This window comes from Moschus berezovskii, chromosome 19, assembly GCF_049115385.1.
Source record: "Moschus berezovskii isolate FMDL1 chromosome 19, NW_MosBer_1.0, whole genome shotgun sequence".
Lineage (NCBI taxonomy): Eukaryota > Metazoa > Chordata > Mammalia > Artiodactyla > Moschidae > Moschus > Moschus berezovskii.
The window spans coordinates 10,119,467-10,134,504 of record NC_142478.1 but is presented as its reverse complement, the minus strand read 5'-3'; the positions used below and the strand labels follow the sequence as shown (position 1 = coordinate 10,134,504).

General features: G+C 34.1%; 1 protein-coding gene across 3 annotated transcripts in view; it reads right to left on the bottom strand.

The window, feature by feature from the left end:
- LRBA (LPS responsive beige-like anchor protein) overlaps positions 1 to 15,038 on the bottom strand; it is a 777,374-nt gene that overhangs the window by 184,420 nt on the left and 577,916 nt on the right. For all 3 annotated transcript variants that reach the window (XM_055405330.2, XM_055405331.2, XM_088827977.1), the window contains exons 45-46: positions 7,667 to 7,807; positions 6,520 to 6,639 (exon numbers count right to left, since the gene is read on the bottom strand). In XM_055405330.2, coding sequence (XP_055261305.2) covers positions 6,520 to 6,639; positions 7,667 to 7,807 — 261 coding nt within the window. The remainder of the gene's footprint in view (positions 1 to 6,519; positions 6,640 to 7,666; positions 7,808 to 15,038) is intronic.

The window sequence follows — 15,038 nt, the reverse complement described above, 5'->3', positions numbered from 1 at the left end:
ACACATATAGTCTTGCACTCCAGGGGTAGAGTTGAGTAGCTTGCCAGAGATCACATGGACTGAGAACTGAAACATATCTCCGTATTACTGAGGGCCTATGACTATCAGACCACAACTGCCTCTCAGTGTTTTTCCCTTTCTGTGGTTCCTACATGCTAGGGACATAAGACCAATCAGCAGACAAACAAGCATTCCCCAATGTGCTAAGTATTTTCTCTGAATTTTGTTTGTGTCATTCTCCTTGCTCAGAATACTCTTTATCAAAGTATTAATTTAATAAATTTTTAATTTAGGACCTACTATATTCCAGGCATGGTTTTAAGCACTAGAGATAAACCAATGAGCAAACAGTCCGAATTCCTGCTCTTATGGAGCTAGTGTTCCAGTATGATAAGCTACAAATGATAAACAGTAGGGACATGCATGTCAGATGGTAAGTGACTCAAGAAACACAGCACTGAGAAATGAGTTAAGCTGCACGGGATGAGGGGCATACTTTTAAATAAAGAGGACAAAGAAGGCTTTCCTAAGAAGGTGACACTTGAGCAAAGACTTGAAATGGCTGAAGAAATTCACCCATAAGGGTATCTTCAGGGGTTTTTCAGGTGAAACAAAAAGCAAATGCTCTGAGGTGGAGTTTGTGAGGAGGTCGTGTTTGGCTAAAATGAGTGGACGAGGGGGCAAATGGTATGCAGTGGTCAAGGTGTGACAGGATTTTGGAGGGGAGGGCTAGCCACTGTAGGGTCTTACACTAAGGACTTCAGCTTTTACTCGCAACCAGGAAACCATTTACTAAGACGGGGAAGACTGAGAAGAGCAGGTTTAAGGGAATGAAGATCAGGACTTTGGTTCTGAATGTGTTATACATGAGAGGGAGATGCTGAGGAGCAAGTCAGGTATCAGGAGAAAGGTACATGCTAGAGATGTAAATCTGGGAGACAGAAGACTCTCTCACAACCTTTAAGATACAACTCGAATACCACTTACCCTATGAAGTCATTCACAGACCACTCTTTCCAGGAAGAATTAATTCCATTTTGTTTATATCTTATTATAGTACTTATAGCTGTCTGCTGCTGCTGCTGCTGCTAAGTCACTTCAGTCGTGTCCGACTCTGTGTGACCCCATAGACGGAAGCCCACCAGGCTCCCCCGTCCCTGGGATTCTCCAGGCAAGAACACTGGAGTGGGTTGCCATTTCCTTCTCCAATGTGTGAAAGTGAAAAGTGAAAGTGAAGTTGCTCAGTCGTGTCCGACCGCTAGCGACCCCAAGGACTGCAGCCTAGCTCACATTAAAACATAGTTTTATGTGTATCTGTTGTTCTCACCTGGAGATATGTGACATAAAGAACCATTTATTTTAACCTTTTAATCCTGAATGCTCTATACTACCATACACATTTTTATATGATGAAATTATCAATGAATACTGGCTTAACGAAACGTGTTTGGGGGGAGTTGAATTCACCTGTCATGGGAAGTTTTCTGACTGAAGGTAGGGAGCTAGCAGTTAGGAAACTACTCCCAAACTAAATTCTCTACATACATGTCCAAGTCAAACTTAATTTCTCTCTCATCTTAGGAGACAAATCAGTCACCAAATCCTAACAGTTCTCACCTCTGAAATGTGTCTCAAATTCACCCACATTTCTCTAGTATCACTGCCGTGACTGAGTTAAGCCTCCACTGCCTCTCGCCCATTACCCAACAGCTGCTCATGGCGTAATATGTGTTCAGACACCAATCACAGTGATCACCCAAATCACCACAGCCCCTCTGCATGAGGCTTTCCAGCATTCCCCTGCTGCCCCAAGGATAAAGTCCAACCTCTTTACCACAGCTTATGAGGCATCTCACCATAGGCCCTGGATTTCCTCTTTCCTCTCCCTTCTCTTCACTTCTGACCTCCTCTCCATGAAGCACAGAGCCTTTATCACACTGAATTGCTGGAATGCTCTTATTGTCAGCATTCCCTTTAGTGCAAAAGTTTCCTGAAGGCAACTCAGTATCATTTGGTGCTGTATCACAACCAGGGCATAAACTTCAAAATAGAAACTTGAAACATAAATGTTACCTTAGGATTCCACCAGACTTCTTCTACCATTAACTTTTATTTTAAGATATATTTTTGTACTAAATTCTGAGCTTCTAGAAAAGTGTCACCAATAATCTCCATTTAATCTCCTGTTCCCACTCCGAAACAATGAACCTAAGTGACATTTATGACTCCTTCCACTTTCCAGCCCTGATCTGTCAATCATTTCTATAGGAGAGAAGAAAAAGATTTCAAACTGAAGCAAGTCAGATGGTATTTAATCATTACATTAAATCTATTGACACTAAATGTGCCTGAAATGAGTATGCTGCCTGGAGAGAGGGAAGGAAATCAGTGGCAATGAACTACCTAGAAAAGCTTAGCTTTCTGCCTAAATGTTTAGATGTGACTGCCTTATGAAATTCATGCAAGGTTTACGAGTCTTAGTTGCTCCACAAAATCTGGTCATAATGGTTCAGGCTGAAGACAGTAATCTATCTTGCACCTCAATTTCTAAACTTAAGTGTTTTTTTAAGACTTGAAACACAAGCTCTTGCTGGGAGATTTTAAATTATTATTTATCCCAGAGATGATTTTCCAAACCAATTTTAGCACTTTCTATTTCAGCCCTCAAGACTAGCTACTAATGCTACTACCTGTCAGTTCATATTTAGATGGAATACACCATCAGAAACATCACTGCTCAAAGAGGATGAAGGAAATCTTCCTTCTATAAGCAGAAAGCTATCTCTCAGTGTGATGCTGAAACAATGCCCTAAGTTTGCACTGCCCAATGGAGAGGCCACTAACGACAGTGGCCATTAAACACTTGAAATATGGTTAGTCCAAGGACAGACCTGTTATAAAACACACACCAGATCTCAAAGAAGACTTAGTATAAAAAAAAAGAATGCAAAATATCTAATTAATAGTTTTATATTGATTACATGTTGAAATAAAAATATTCTGGGTGTATCAGGTCGAACATATTCTTAAAATCAATTTCACATGGTCCTTTGGACTTTTTAACATGTGACTACAAGAAAATCTAAAATTACATATGTGACCATAATTATGATTGACATTACATTCCTATTGGACAGTGTGGTAAGCCTAGAGAACTGATCAACACTTCTGAACTTTTTATTCAAATGGAATAAAAAGTATCATTGAGGGTCAGATCTGAAATGGATCCACCAATGATGCATAGAAATACAAAAGATATCCCCAATTTAAAAATGGTAAAACATGCCAAAAGTGAAAGACTGCTTTAGTAAAATCTAATGATGTCTCTTTCTTCTCTGAAATAAAAAGGAGTATTTGAATCCGTATTTCTTAGGAGTAGCCTTTACTTTTCAGTAAAACTATTCTCTAAGTATTAGCATAATGTAAGAAATAGAAACCCTAAGATAGTATAGTGATAGTTTCCCTTTAGCAAAAAAAGTTAAGTACTAGAAATGTTATCATGTTATTCTTTTTTCTGAAAAACTTTAAATAAACCATCTACCTCACAATACTTCATTTTTATAAAACATCAGAGAATATATATTAATCCAGCAAGGTATACTTTAGCATCCACTCAATACAATGATTCCCACCACCCACTCACATACTTCACTATCCCCTCTTTACTATTTAACATATCCCTTAGTATTCCTAAAAACTCTAAAAAGACAATATCCCTTAGTATTTCTAAAAACTCTGAAAAGACAACACAAATAAAAATCAGACTATAATTAATATGATTCCATCTGAAGTACAACATCATATCTTAATGAAATGTTTATGCCATCACAGTGATTTAAATGCGCTTTCTTAATACATTCATTCTTACACATTAATTATAATTTAACATGCTCTATAAAGTGCTAGAATGTAACATGAAGAGGCAAGATCAAAAAGTAAAATATAAAAAGAGCCAAGATTAAATCCCTCTTCAATTATAGAAGGACCAACTAAAAGAAGGCTCTTTAAACAGCCTATTAATATAACCTATGTAACCATACATTGTACACTTTACAAAGTATTACATGTGGAAGTATACTAAGTTGTAGGATCCAAATTACCTGGTTATCAATATAGAAAATGGAGTAATTTAACAATGTCCTATCTACCTCACAGATATTTTAAGGTTTGAAAAAAAATAAAAGAATATTAGGAAAATATACATATTGGTTAGAAGAGCAAGTTTTACCCTTGGGTTCCACCCAAGGCAGTCTTGAAGAAAATTCCTGTGTATGTGAACATAAGGACATTGTAGTTAAAAATAAAACAGTATTGTTAACCAGGCTCCCATCAACTTGACACTTGGAATTTTTAATTCTTCTACTTTTTAAAAAACTTTTCCCAGGATTCCCCTGGTGGTCCAGTGGTTAAGACTTTACCTCCCAAAGCAGGGTGTGTGGGTTTGACCCCTGGTTGGGGAGTTAAGATCCCACATGCTCCATGGCTAAAAAACCGCAATATAAAACAGAAGCTATATTATAACAAATTCAGCAAAGACTTGAAAAAATAAATGGTACACATTTAAAAAAAAAACAAAAAAACACACCTTTTCCCTTAAGCTTGTACTCTACTTCTTCGTTTGGATGCCCTATATAACCAGGCTAGGAAGCTAAAAGTCAAGGAGCACAAGAGCAAGACCAGAAATTCTAGGCGTTTTTTGTAATTGGGACTGTTTTTCTCAAAGTCTGCTGGGACATTCAAACAGAAGCAAAATGGATTTGAGTCATTATTTGTGAAGAAACAAGAGTAAGGAGAAAAATAAGGAAAGAGAAGGGTAAAGTTCATACGGTTTAGGGGAACTTGTTTTTTAATGATATAGCTATTTTGTGTGGATTTATTTTTTATTACAAGTGAGGTAATTTAAAGAAAATCTTTGGAAAAATGGAACCAGACATGCACTAATTAAAGAAACATCAGAGAAAAAGGCCAAGATTCAGGAGAAAGAGACAATAAAACTACAAATATCGATCACGTATCTCCTTTCCAAAAAAGCATTAAGTAGAGTCGGACACGACTGAAGTGACTTAGCAGCAGCAGCAGGAATGTCTACTACAGAGAGGTAGAAATTTGAAAATATCCACTACCTCTATTATGGAGTAGAGGAGAATTCAAATTTATGATTTCATTCTTGTTTACATTTCTATTACCAAACTTAAGTATTAGGTTATAATTTGGTCATGAGATGTTAAAAAAAAAAATGAGGGAATTTAGAAATTCAGAAAAATTTTTCATTAATTCTACAGTTTCATAACAGAAAGTCAGTCTTATCAGTGTTTTCATATGTCTGTATCTCTTATTATGTCTCAAAGAGCTCAGTAATGACATAGCTTTGAGATTAGAAGTAGAAACAATTATTAAATCTGTTAACTATTCTGATTAATTGCTATCTAATTATCCATTGATAATTAGCTATCCATTAATGATTCTTGAGGAATATGATATATAATTTCAAGAGTATTTCAGAGTGCATTATTTGTGGTATCAAAAATTCCTATAGTTATTCCAATATAAAAGATTATTTCTGCATATGATGAATCTTCTTCAATAAAATACCTTGGATATAAGCAAATGTTATACTCTATGGTAAGATACAGTATGTGAACACATTTTATAGACTGTAATGTAACACACCTAAAAGATGAAATTATCATTTTAATGAAAATGTTTAAAGTACTCTATAGTAACATAAACATAAGTAATGCAACTTTTCTTCTTTAAACCCAGATATTTCTCATATTACTTATCATATAATTATACATATAATTATTTATATAAAAGTCACAATTCTTTATGACACTATATCATAAGGAACTTCACAACTATAGACAAATCTCATTTTACTCAACTGCATCTACACAGTATCTTTCAGAAAGAACACTATGTCACAAAAATGCAGTACTTCTGAGGTTAGAAGCAAAAATAAGTGTTATATTAGCTATTGTGCCAAGTTTTTGATCGTTTTATAGTACTGAACATACTATATCTATAGATAGAGAAACTCATTTCCTGTATATAATAATTAAATGCAATTCTATCCCAAGCAGAGTCAGGTATGCATTTAGAACCAGCAGCAGGTAAAATATGGTCACCTTAAGAACAGACAGGAAACTGCTAAAGTCAAATGAAATACGTTAAGAGTCTGCGATCTTTCTCACAGTATTTTTCTGTTAATTTTTATTCATTGATCTTGGAATTCCACTGAGCATGCTGCCTTACATACATACTACTGTATTTTTCCTTTAAAAAAGATTCCAAGAAGGAAGGAAAACAACAGTTCCACAGTTAGAGAGAAAGAGGAGACATTCAGACAGACAAAAACAGGCAGGAGACAGAGAAAGAGATCAGTAGTTCTGGACCATTTAACTAAGGTCTCATCCTGTGAGGCTCGTCTTTAGTAAATAAGGCTGTACTGCAAGAGAGAAATTCATTCAGCAAGAAACACACTGGAAACAACAACTGTAAAATGAAACATTTTTGTACCTTAATATCCGATGTGTCACGCTGACTGTTTCGCCAAGCTCTGGAAATGGAGGAAAAAGTTCGATCTGCATGATCAAATTTCCCTCCTTGTAAATTTAGGAAATAAGTTGTGAAGGGTTCCTAAAAAAATAAGCAATTTAAAAACTCCATATGCATATGTTTCCTCATGGATAAAAATGTGGGTTTATAAATCTTTATATTTAAATACATTAATGATAAATAGTAGCCAGTATTATGTCCTAGGCATAGACTGAGAATTATACCTGAACTAATACATTAAGGTTCTCATATTGTTTCAGAAGAAGTATTTCCAAAATTTGGTATTTTCAATATTTTTCAGACTCCTCTCCTTTCCAAGAACAATTTATTAATAACATTCAGACATAAACTAAGACTGCATTTTTCTCCATAGTACAAAGAAATAGTCCAATATATAATTTTCCTATTGCTATGGCTCAATATTTAATTTATGATTAAGAAAAGAGAAATGTTTGGAAGATTTAAAAGCCTCCTCATAGTTAAAGAACACTTAAACACATATTAGTGGATAATTGCTTGAAATTAGCTAAGCACTATAAATTACCTCTAGGATTTATGTCTGCCTGTACACTTCTAACAAGCTTAAATTAATGATGTGCTGCTAATGCTTTCCCAAAGAAATTACTTCCTTGTAGATGAATCACCTTCCAATTTTACATGAACACTTCTGGCTTAACCAATATGTTATCAATACACAGCAGTCCTGGTGTAACTTACAAACACACTTATTCCACTTGGGGCAACTGAAGTTTTCAAGATATAGGAATATATGTCTGTGTTAAGGGAATCTTAGTATTTATTTTCATAGACTACATTTGAAAATAACATATGTTGCAATTCAGAGTCTGGTAAGTTATCAACCATTTGAAGAGGCAAATTTAAGGGAAAAATTCATGCAATTCCAGGTGATACATTTTTATGGCCATTCTACAGTAACATACTGTACAATACAGACCAAATGGGATATAGGGATATTTATATAATTAGAGCTTCAATCACTGAAAAAAATTTCACCCTTCAAAGACGATGCTGATAATTTTTAATCAATGCATATTCTCCACAACATTGAATTTACTTATCCATGGTTTATTATTCAAATCGAACTTACTATTCTCAGCAGCCATGCAAGAACAAAACTTGCCGTTGAGTAATGAGTACCATAGTGGAACTTCGGAACTTGATCATCTTCCCAGGACTCATAACGCTCTGCAAAGAATGCTGCTCTTTTTGGATTCAAAGCTCCTATTGGCTGCCAATAGAAAGGAGAAAAAAAAAAAACATAAATGTAATTGTCCTTTATTTATCTCTTCAAATATTATCCTATTAGCAAGTGTGAAAGTGAATTAAAAATACATACCATTTAAAGCAGTGTTACAGTCAGAGGGGATGGCAATGTAAATTTAACTTTCAATGCACATTAAATATACACATATAAGTGAAGGGAGAAACCTGTCATTTCTCAGTAAGTTGGTTTCATTTGAATAAAAGTCTGTAATCAGCCCAGAACAAGCATTTTCATGAAGATAATTACATGAAGTGAGTATTAGCTATATGATACTTTGGAAGGCACCTCTAAAATCCTACTTAATTCATCAGAAGCAACAACCAGAAACAGAATCTTGAAGCTAAGGGATTAACATATCACAGATGCTGAGAAGGTGGAACAAAATTTGAGGAGGTACAGGGTGAGGAGAAGTGCAAGAACGGGATTGCATTAAAAACAAATTAAATGAAAATCTAGGATTTTCTACTAGCATGAGTAAAACCGGAATTCAGAAGATAAAACAGGTCTGTATGAAAATTTTGTTAAAATATGTAATATAAATAGAATATTAGACAGATTATGAGCTTATACTGGAAAACAATCCATTACAGCCAAGGTCCCCAAAGCAGTAAGGCCAAGTGATGAAGAGCCTGCGCTTACTGGGGTTATAATGGTACCCAGTAAAAAGGCTTTTTCGGAAAATAAAATGAGTAAGTACATAGAGGGACAAACCATGCCTGACAATATTCAACGAATGTTATTATTTTTAAGGTAATCTTTTAGCATCGGGGTAAAGTCTGAATAAAATAGCCTATAAGCCCTCAAAATACTGATTGGATTAAGATAAGAGCTTAAGAAGTGTTAGCTGGTATCATTATTGTTGCTGTTATAATTCAGGGAATACATGAACTCCATTAAACAGAAAGCAAAAAGCAAAATTTTGTGTGATCATGCACATGGACATCTTCTTCAGGAAGACACAAAGTGATTTCCAGATTCACAAAGGGGTTTAAGGCCTTAAAGAACAAGAAACAATTCATTCTCACAAAATAATCCAATCTCCTGAAAATCTCTATTCTTTACATAAAATATAAATACCAATACACCAAAAAATATGCAAGATTACTTGCTTTAATAAAACCTATCAATTAGCAACTCCTCATTTATATGAGAAAAAAAATCTGACCATTTATGGGAGAAATATTAAGCTGAAATTTAACATACTGGCTTTAAAATAGATGTATTCAGAAATATTCTATTGAAAATGAAACAAAGTTAAATGAGTTTTAAAACTGCTTTTCATGTGAAAAAGTAATTTTAAGCAACATTTTAAATGATCATTTTGGCCATCTTTCTCAAATTGTTAACTATTTTTTCAAAACTGCAATTTATTGCTCGTACCTTTCATTCTCTTTCAATAGGACAGTTCGATTTGACATTTTATTTTAAGCCATTTTTTTACTTTACAAGCAAAATTAAAAAAACCTTTAGGTGATTATTATTTTAAATCACTATCACAGTATACCAATTTAAAAAGGGATTTTTAAAGCATTAGTTTCTGTACAAAAGAATTAAGTCTGATTTACTAAATTTATGCCAGTTAAAAATGGAACTGACTCCAAGAAATCTTTGTTACAGAACCAATTTGGAATGCCTTTAAGTGTATTTTCATTGTTGTCCCTGAAGACTGAGCCATGCAAAAGGAAAGAAAGAAGAAATAAAATCACTGGAAGACAAATTATGTGAATTAAAAATAAAATCAATGCTCTGTTTGTATGATCCTGCAGCATATTAAGTATTCACTTTATCTGCTCCTATTTTTATTACTCTCCAAATGAGTATACCCCCAAAATCAATAGTTATAGAATCACGTTTCTTGAATATAATGCTAAAACCAATTAGGATTGATTTCACTAGCATTTGAAAAAAAAATGGCACTGTGCAGAGATCCATATAGGTAGAACCCACAGTATTGATTCTGGCTGTTATTGTTACAGTTGGTTTCTGAAGCCTGTATAGGACAGCTATCAAGACATACCACATTTATTTGCAAACATATAAAAAAGAAGTCCCCAAATAAAAGAAGGTTAAAAAAAAATAAGACCAGTGGAGCTGTGCAATGACAATGATACACTATCAGCTTACTCAGAGAAGTTACAGTGGGAATACACACATTGAATTATACATTACGCGAAAGCGCTGATTTATTGTGGTAATAACATCCACCTCATTAAAAGATTCTGCTTTGCTGCAGTTGGAAGGCTACATATTGTTTACTGCTATAAATTAATGGCAGTGCAAAGAAGACTGTGGTACCGTCCTAACAATAGATCTGTAATGACAGTGCTGTATATCACAGCTTCCTCAGCAGCTTCATAATAAAATGGAGACAATGTATTGAGCTAATACATTCAACCATGCTGGCCCATATTTTTCTGACAACTGCTTTAAAAGATGAGCTGAATCCAACTATGTTATAATGCTGTGAAACATTTAACTAAGAAAGAGTCAGTCATACACCAAAGTGCATCAGAGCATTTTTAAAACACTGTCTAAATCAGCATTTCAAGATGTTTATTCATCTCTGCAAAAGAACTAAAAGTAAATGCTGATGGCGCCTCTTACTTATACAGTATATTAAGAGTAACAAATGGAGGGCAATTCTGGAAGATGCCTAGTATTATCAGTTACAAAAAGCTCTCTGTACAATTTAACTGTAAAAGCTTGACCAGATTATTTTTCAAAATCAGCAAATCAATTTAAGGAAGAACAAAAATACTGGTCATTTGAAATGGTCATAACTTCTTGGAAAAAAAATCAATAAAAAATAAGTATTGATTAGAGAGGTATAACTCAAATTCATAACCAGGTAAATACAAATAGCCCTAGGATACAAAAAATAATTTTAAACACTACAAAAAGCTAATAGAAATATATAACTCTATATTTTTAAAAATTAATTTATTTTTTTACTGAAGAATAATTGCTTTACAGAATTTTTTTGTTTTCTGTCAAACCTCAACATGAATCAGCCATAGGTATACATATATCCCCTCCCTTTTGAACCTCCCTTCTATCTCCCTCCCCATCCCACACTCTAGGTTGATACAGAGTCCCTGTTTGAGGTATTTTTTTAAATCTACAAAATAATAACAGAACCTTAATCACAACAAGATGAAAAAGTGGTTAAAATAAAATAGAACAATTTAGAGGTTCAGGAATACCAGCGTAAGTATTTACATTTAAAAAATGCAAATAAGAACTTGGATTAAAATAGGAAAAGGCAAATGAAAGAAAAAAAGAACACCAGAACTCTTGAAAACGTATAAATAGCAAAACAAAACAAATTCCACTACCCATAGGATATATTATTATTTTCATAGATTCACAAGTATTCTATTTTTCTTGTCTGATACCTTTCAGAACAATAAATGCACAGCAAAACTTTCTAAATCAGGTTTTTAAACATATCGTGACAAAATAATTTTGTTACTGTTTCTGAGAAGTAATTTTGCTAATTATTAGAGATCCAAAAATACTGCATATAAAGTACCCAGTTCAGTGCTTGGCATACAGTATGTTATTTGTAATAATAACTATTGCTATTTTCAGCTTATTTGATCAAGAATATTTAAGAAAAAAAAACCATTAAAAAAGCCTAATGAAATTGATGTTGTCTATTAGGAGAAAATGTAATTAAGCATCACAATCATTTAATGGAATAGCAATACTGTACATTATCAGTCAGAAGCCTAACAGTACACATAAACCCCAAAACTGAATTAACCTACTTCAAGAACATGATATAAAGCAGAATTATCTTTCAAAAATCCAAAGGGCCTCTAAATTTTACTGTGAAAAGCACATGAAATGTCAAGCAAGTTACAATCCTCTAGTACTACATTAATCAAAAACAAAGAGTATTGGATTCAAAGACCCTTACAACCACCCAATTCTTTCATCTGATTACTAGTAAAAGTTAGTTGTAAAAAGAAAAGACTGTAATATTCATACATTCTAAATTTTTGCTTTTTAAAATTTTTAGGAAATCGCACCTGAAGTTATCTAATTAATAGTCCCCAGGCTACATTTTGTATTTTATAAAACATTGTTGTGCATTCTCACAGTAAATGTGAGCTAGGCATCCCTATTTTAATAATGAAGATAGTAAGTACCTTGAATAACCTAGCTCAAAATTAACAGAAATCTAGGAGACACAAGGCTTCCCAGGTGGCACGAGTTGTAAACAGCCTGCCTGCCAACACAGGAGATGTAAAAAAGGCAGGTTTGGCCCTGCACTGGGAAGACCCCCTGGAGGAGGGCAAGGCAACCCACCCCAAAATTCTTGCCTGGAGAATCCAAAGGACAGAGGAGCCCAGAGGGCTAGTCCATAGGGTCGCAAAGAGTCAGACAGGACTTTGCCACTGTTTAGTGGCAACATAGCAAGTATTAATTTATTGTGGAAGTGGGATAGGCCTGTAGATACCGAAAAAGAGCAATTACAAAGTGACAGGAGGAAAAGATAACAAAATGGTTGAACTCAATATCATACGAATCCAATATGTTACAGAAATGTCAGGTTAAATTAAAAAATGTTAATTATGTATAAGGTAATCAATATTCATGAACAAATCAAAAAAATTCAAATTTAAGAGGATGAGCTATTAGGAAATGTGACATCATAAAAGATGGTCATTCCTGGTTAGAGAATAATGATTTGTTTTGATTATATAAAATAACTCTGATAAACAGATTAAAGGGGCTATTCTGATGACAATGCAACTGTTCATTGGATATAAGTGAAGAATCTAAGAGTCTTAGATATATTACCTTACTATATTTATAACAATGCCTTAATATACAAAACCATTAGCAATCCCAATTTACAGATGAAAATACTGAGTCTGGGAAGAAGTTAAGTGACTGTCAATAGCTGACGCAAGATTCAGAGCCGACTCTAACTAGACTGACTATTAAATCCTAGGATAATTTGGGTTTGTGGATTAATGAAAGTGTTGGTGCTCAATCTATAGCACCACTGGAATCCTTTCCTGGGACTTTTAGATTAAATGCTCTTTCGAAAAAAAAAAATGTTATTTATACTTTACTCTTACCTATATAATGTATGTGCTTGGGCTTCACAGGTGGCTCAGTGCTAAAGAATTTGCCTGCCAGTGAAGGAGATGCAGGAGACCTGGGTTTGATCCCTGAGTCGGGAAGATCCCCTGGAGTAGGAAATGACAACCACTCCAGTATTCTTGTCTGAGAAGTCCCATTAACAGAGGAGCCTGCTGGGGTATAGTCCATGGGGTCACAAAGAGTGGGACACAACTGAGCATGCATACACATATAATATAGTGGGTATTTAGCAGAAGGTTGCGCAAATGGGGGGCAGGGAAGAATATTTTGTGTTGGGGACAGTAAAAAGACACTTGGCAAAATTACTTTAAAAAAAAATGAACGCATAAAATTAAGCATTGTCATCAAAGTTTATTGCTCTACTTTCCTTTTTTAAAAAATTAACTTTATTGGGGTAAGATTGCTTTAGAACGTTGTGTTTTTACTTTTCTATTAATTTTTTTGTATTTATATATTCATATCTATGAACCCAAATGAAAGCCTTTAATTCCTCGTGTTGCTTAAACTTTTTAAAGAAGCCAATGAATTCTGTGCATCTCTATCACCTGCCTTCCTTTCCCACCCACAAGTAGAAGAAAATAAAATAGCTTATATGATTTAAACAATGTTGCCACCATTGGGTGGGGGGAGGCGTGTAACAACTATTTTGTGTCAATTGTAGCAGCCCTTTAATCTAAAAGACAAATATAACAAACAGACTGATAAGCATTTTAACTCAACATTAGTTTTCAGGGTATTTCATCATATGCTATATATGGCTGAAATGGTACGGTACTTACATTCACACACTCAATTTAATATTGCCGAGAAAAAATTTTATTGGCAAACTACTGTGGCTCTCAAAGTTAACAAATAAACACTTTTTGTTTTTATGTACCAGAGGATTTTTTAATCCCTTGAAAACAAGCTCTCTTCCAAGTAACATTAAACATATACCCACTATATGATTTCAATTTAACAAACATGTCCTGGGAAAAAGAAAGTATTCCATTTTACTTATTGTACTTAACTGAATCTAAATCATTTCAAAGGCTCACGTTGGTAGAGTTAATAGAACCACCTTCACAGTTCTATATTATTCAGCTATAGTTCATATTAAGTGATTTTCAGTATAGTTATTTATCTGTTTGAGAAAGGCACAAAAGTCAATTAAAATAATCTGATAATCCAATGCCCAAGTTGAGCTAAATACCTGGAAGAAGCCCCCTCCAAATCTTATCAATCCAAGGTCAACTAAAAAAAAAAGTAATTATGAAAATGACAAATATCCAAGAGGCTCAATGCTGTTATAACAAAATTTACTTATTCACAGATAGACTCACATATACACGTAAAGAAACAACTAGCACTGTAAAAATCTGGCCCAAAATGGTGACAAGAGAGGCTCCTGAACTCACCTCTTGCAAAAACAAACCTAAACTTTAGCTGTACATGGAATAATTCCCTCTGAAAGAAATCATAAGTTAAAGATGCATATTTCAAACCAGAAAGGAATCACTAATTTTATAAAAGTATAAAAACAAGCCACAGTGAAGATAAACTGGATTATAAAACAACCCAATCTGAAAGAAAACAGATAAAAGGAGGAAAGACCGAAGGAACTGATATAAGGGATAAAAAATAGATGGAAAGAATACATTTAAACTGACTATATAAAAATTTACATTAAATGTAAATGGTCTCAACACCCCAACTAAAATGAAGAGGTTATTAGAATGGCTATAAAAGCAAGACTGTATTATATACTGCCCACAAAAAAGGAATTAAAAAAAATTAAGTCATAGGTTTTTAAAAATGATAGAAAAAGATACTATAAGTAATAAAAAAACACTGTCATGTCTATGTAAATATCAGAAAAAGTAGACTTTAGGACATGGACTATTATAGGTGTGATGGAAGACATTACATGAAGATAATAACAGTTTTTGAAGAAAGCATCAGTTCAGTTCAGTCGCTCAGTAGTGTCCGACTCTGCGATCCCATGAATCACAGCACGCCAGGCCTCCCTGTCCATCACCAACTCCCGGAGTTCACTCAAACTCATGCCCATCGAGTCGGTGATGCCATCCAGCCATCT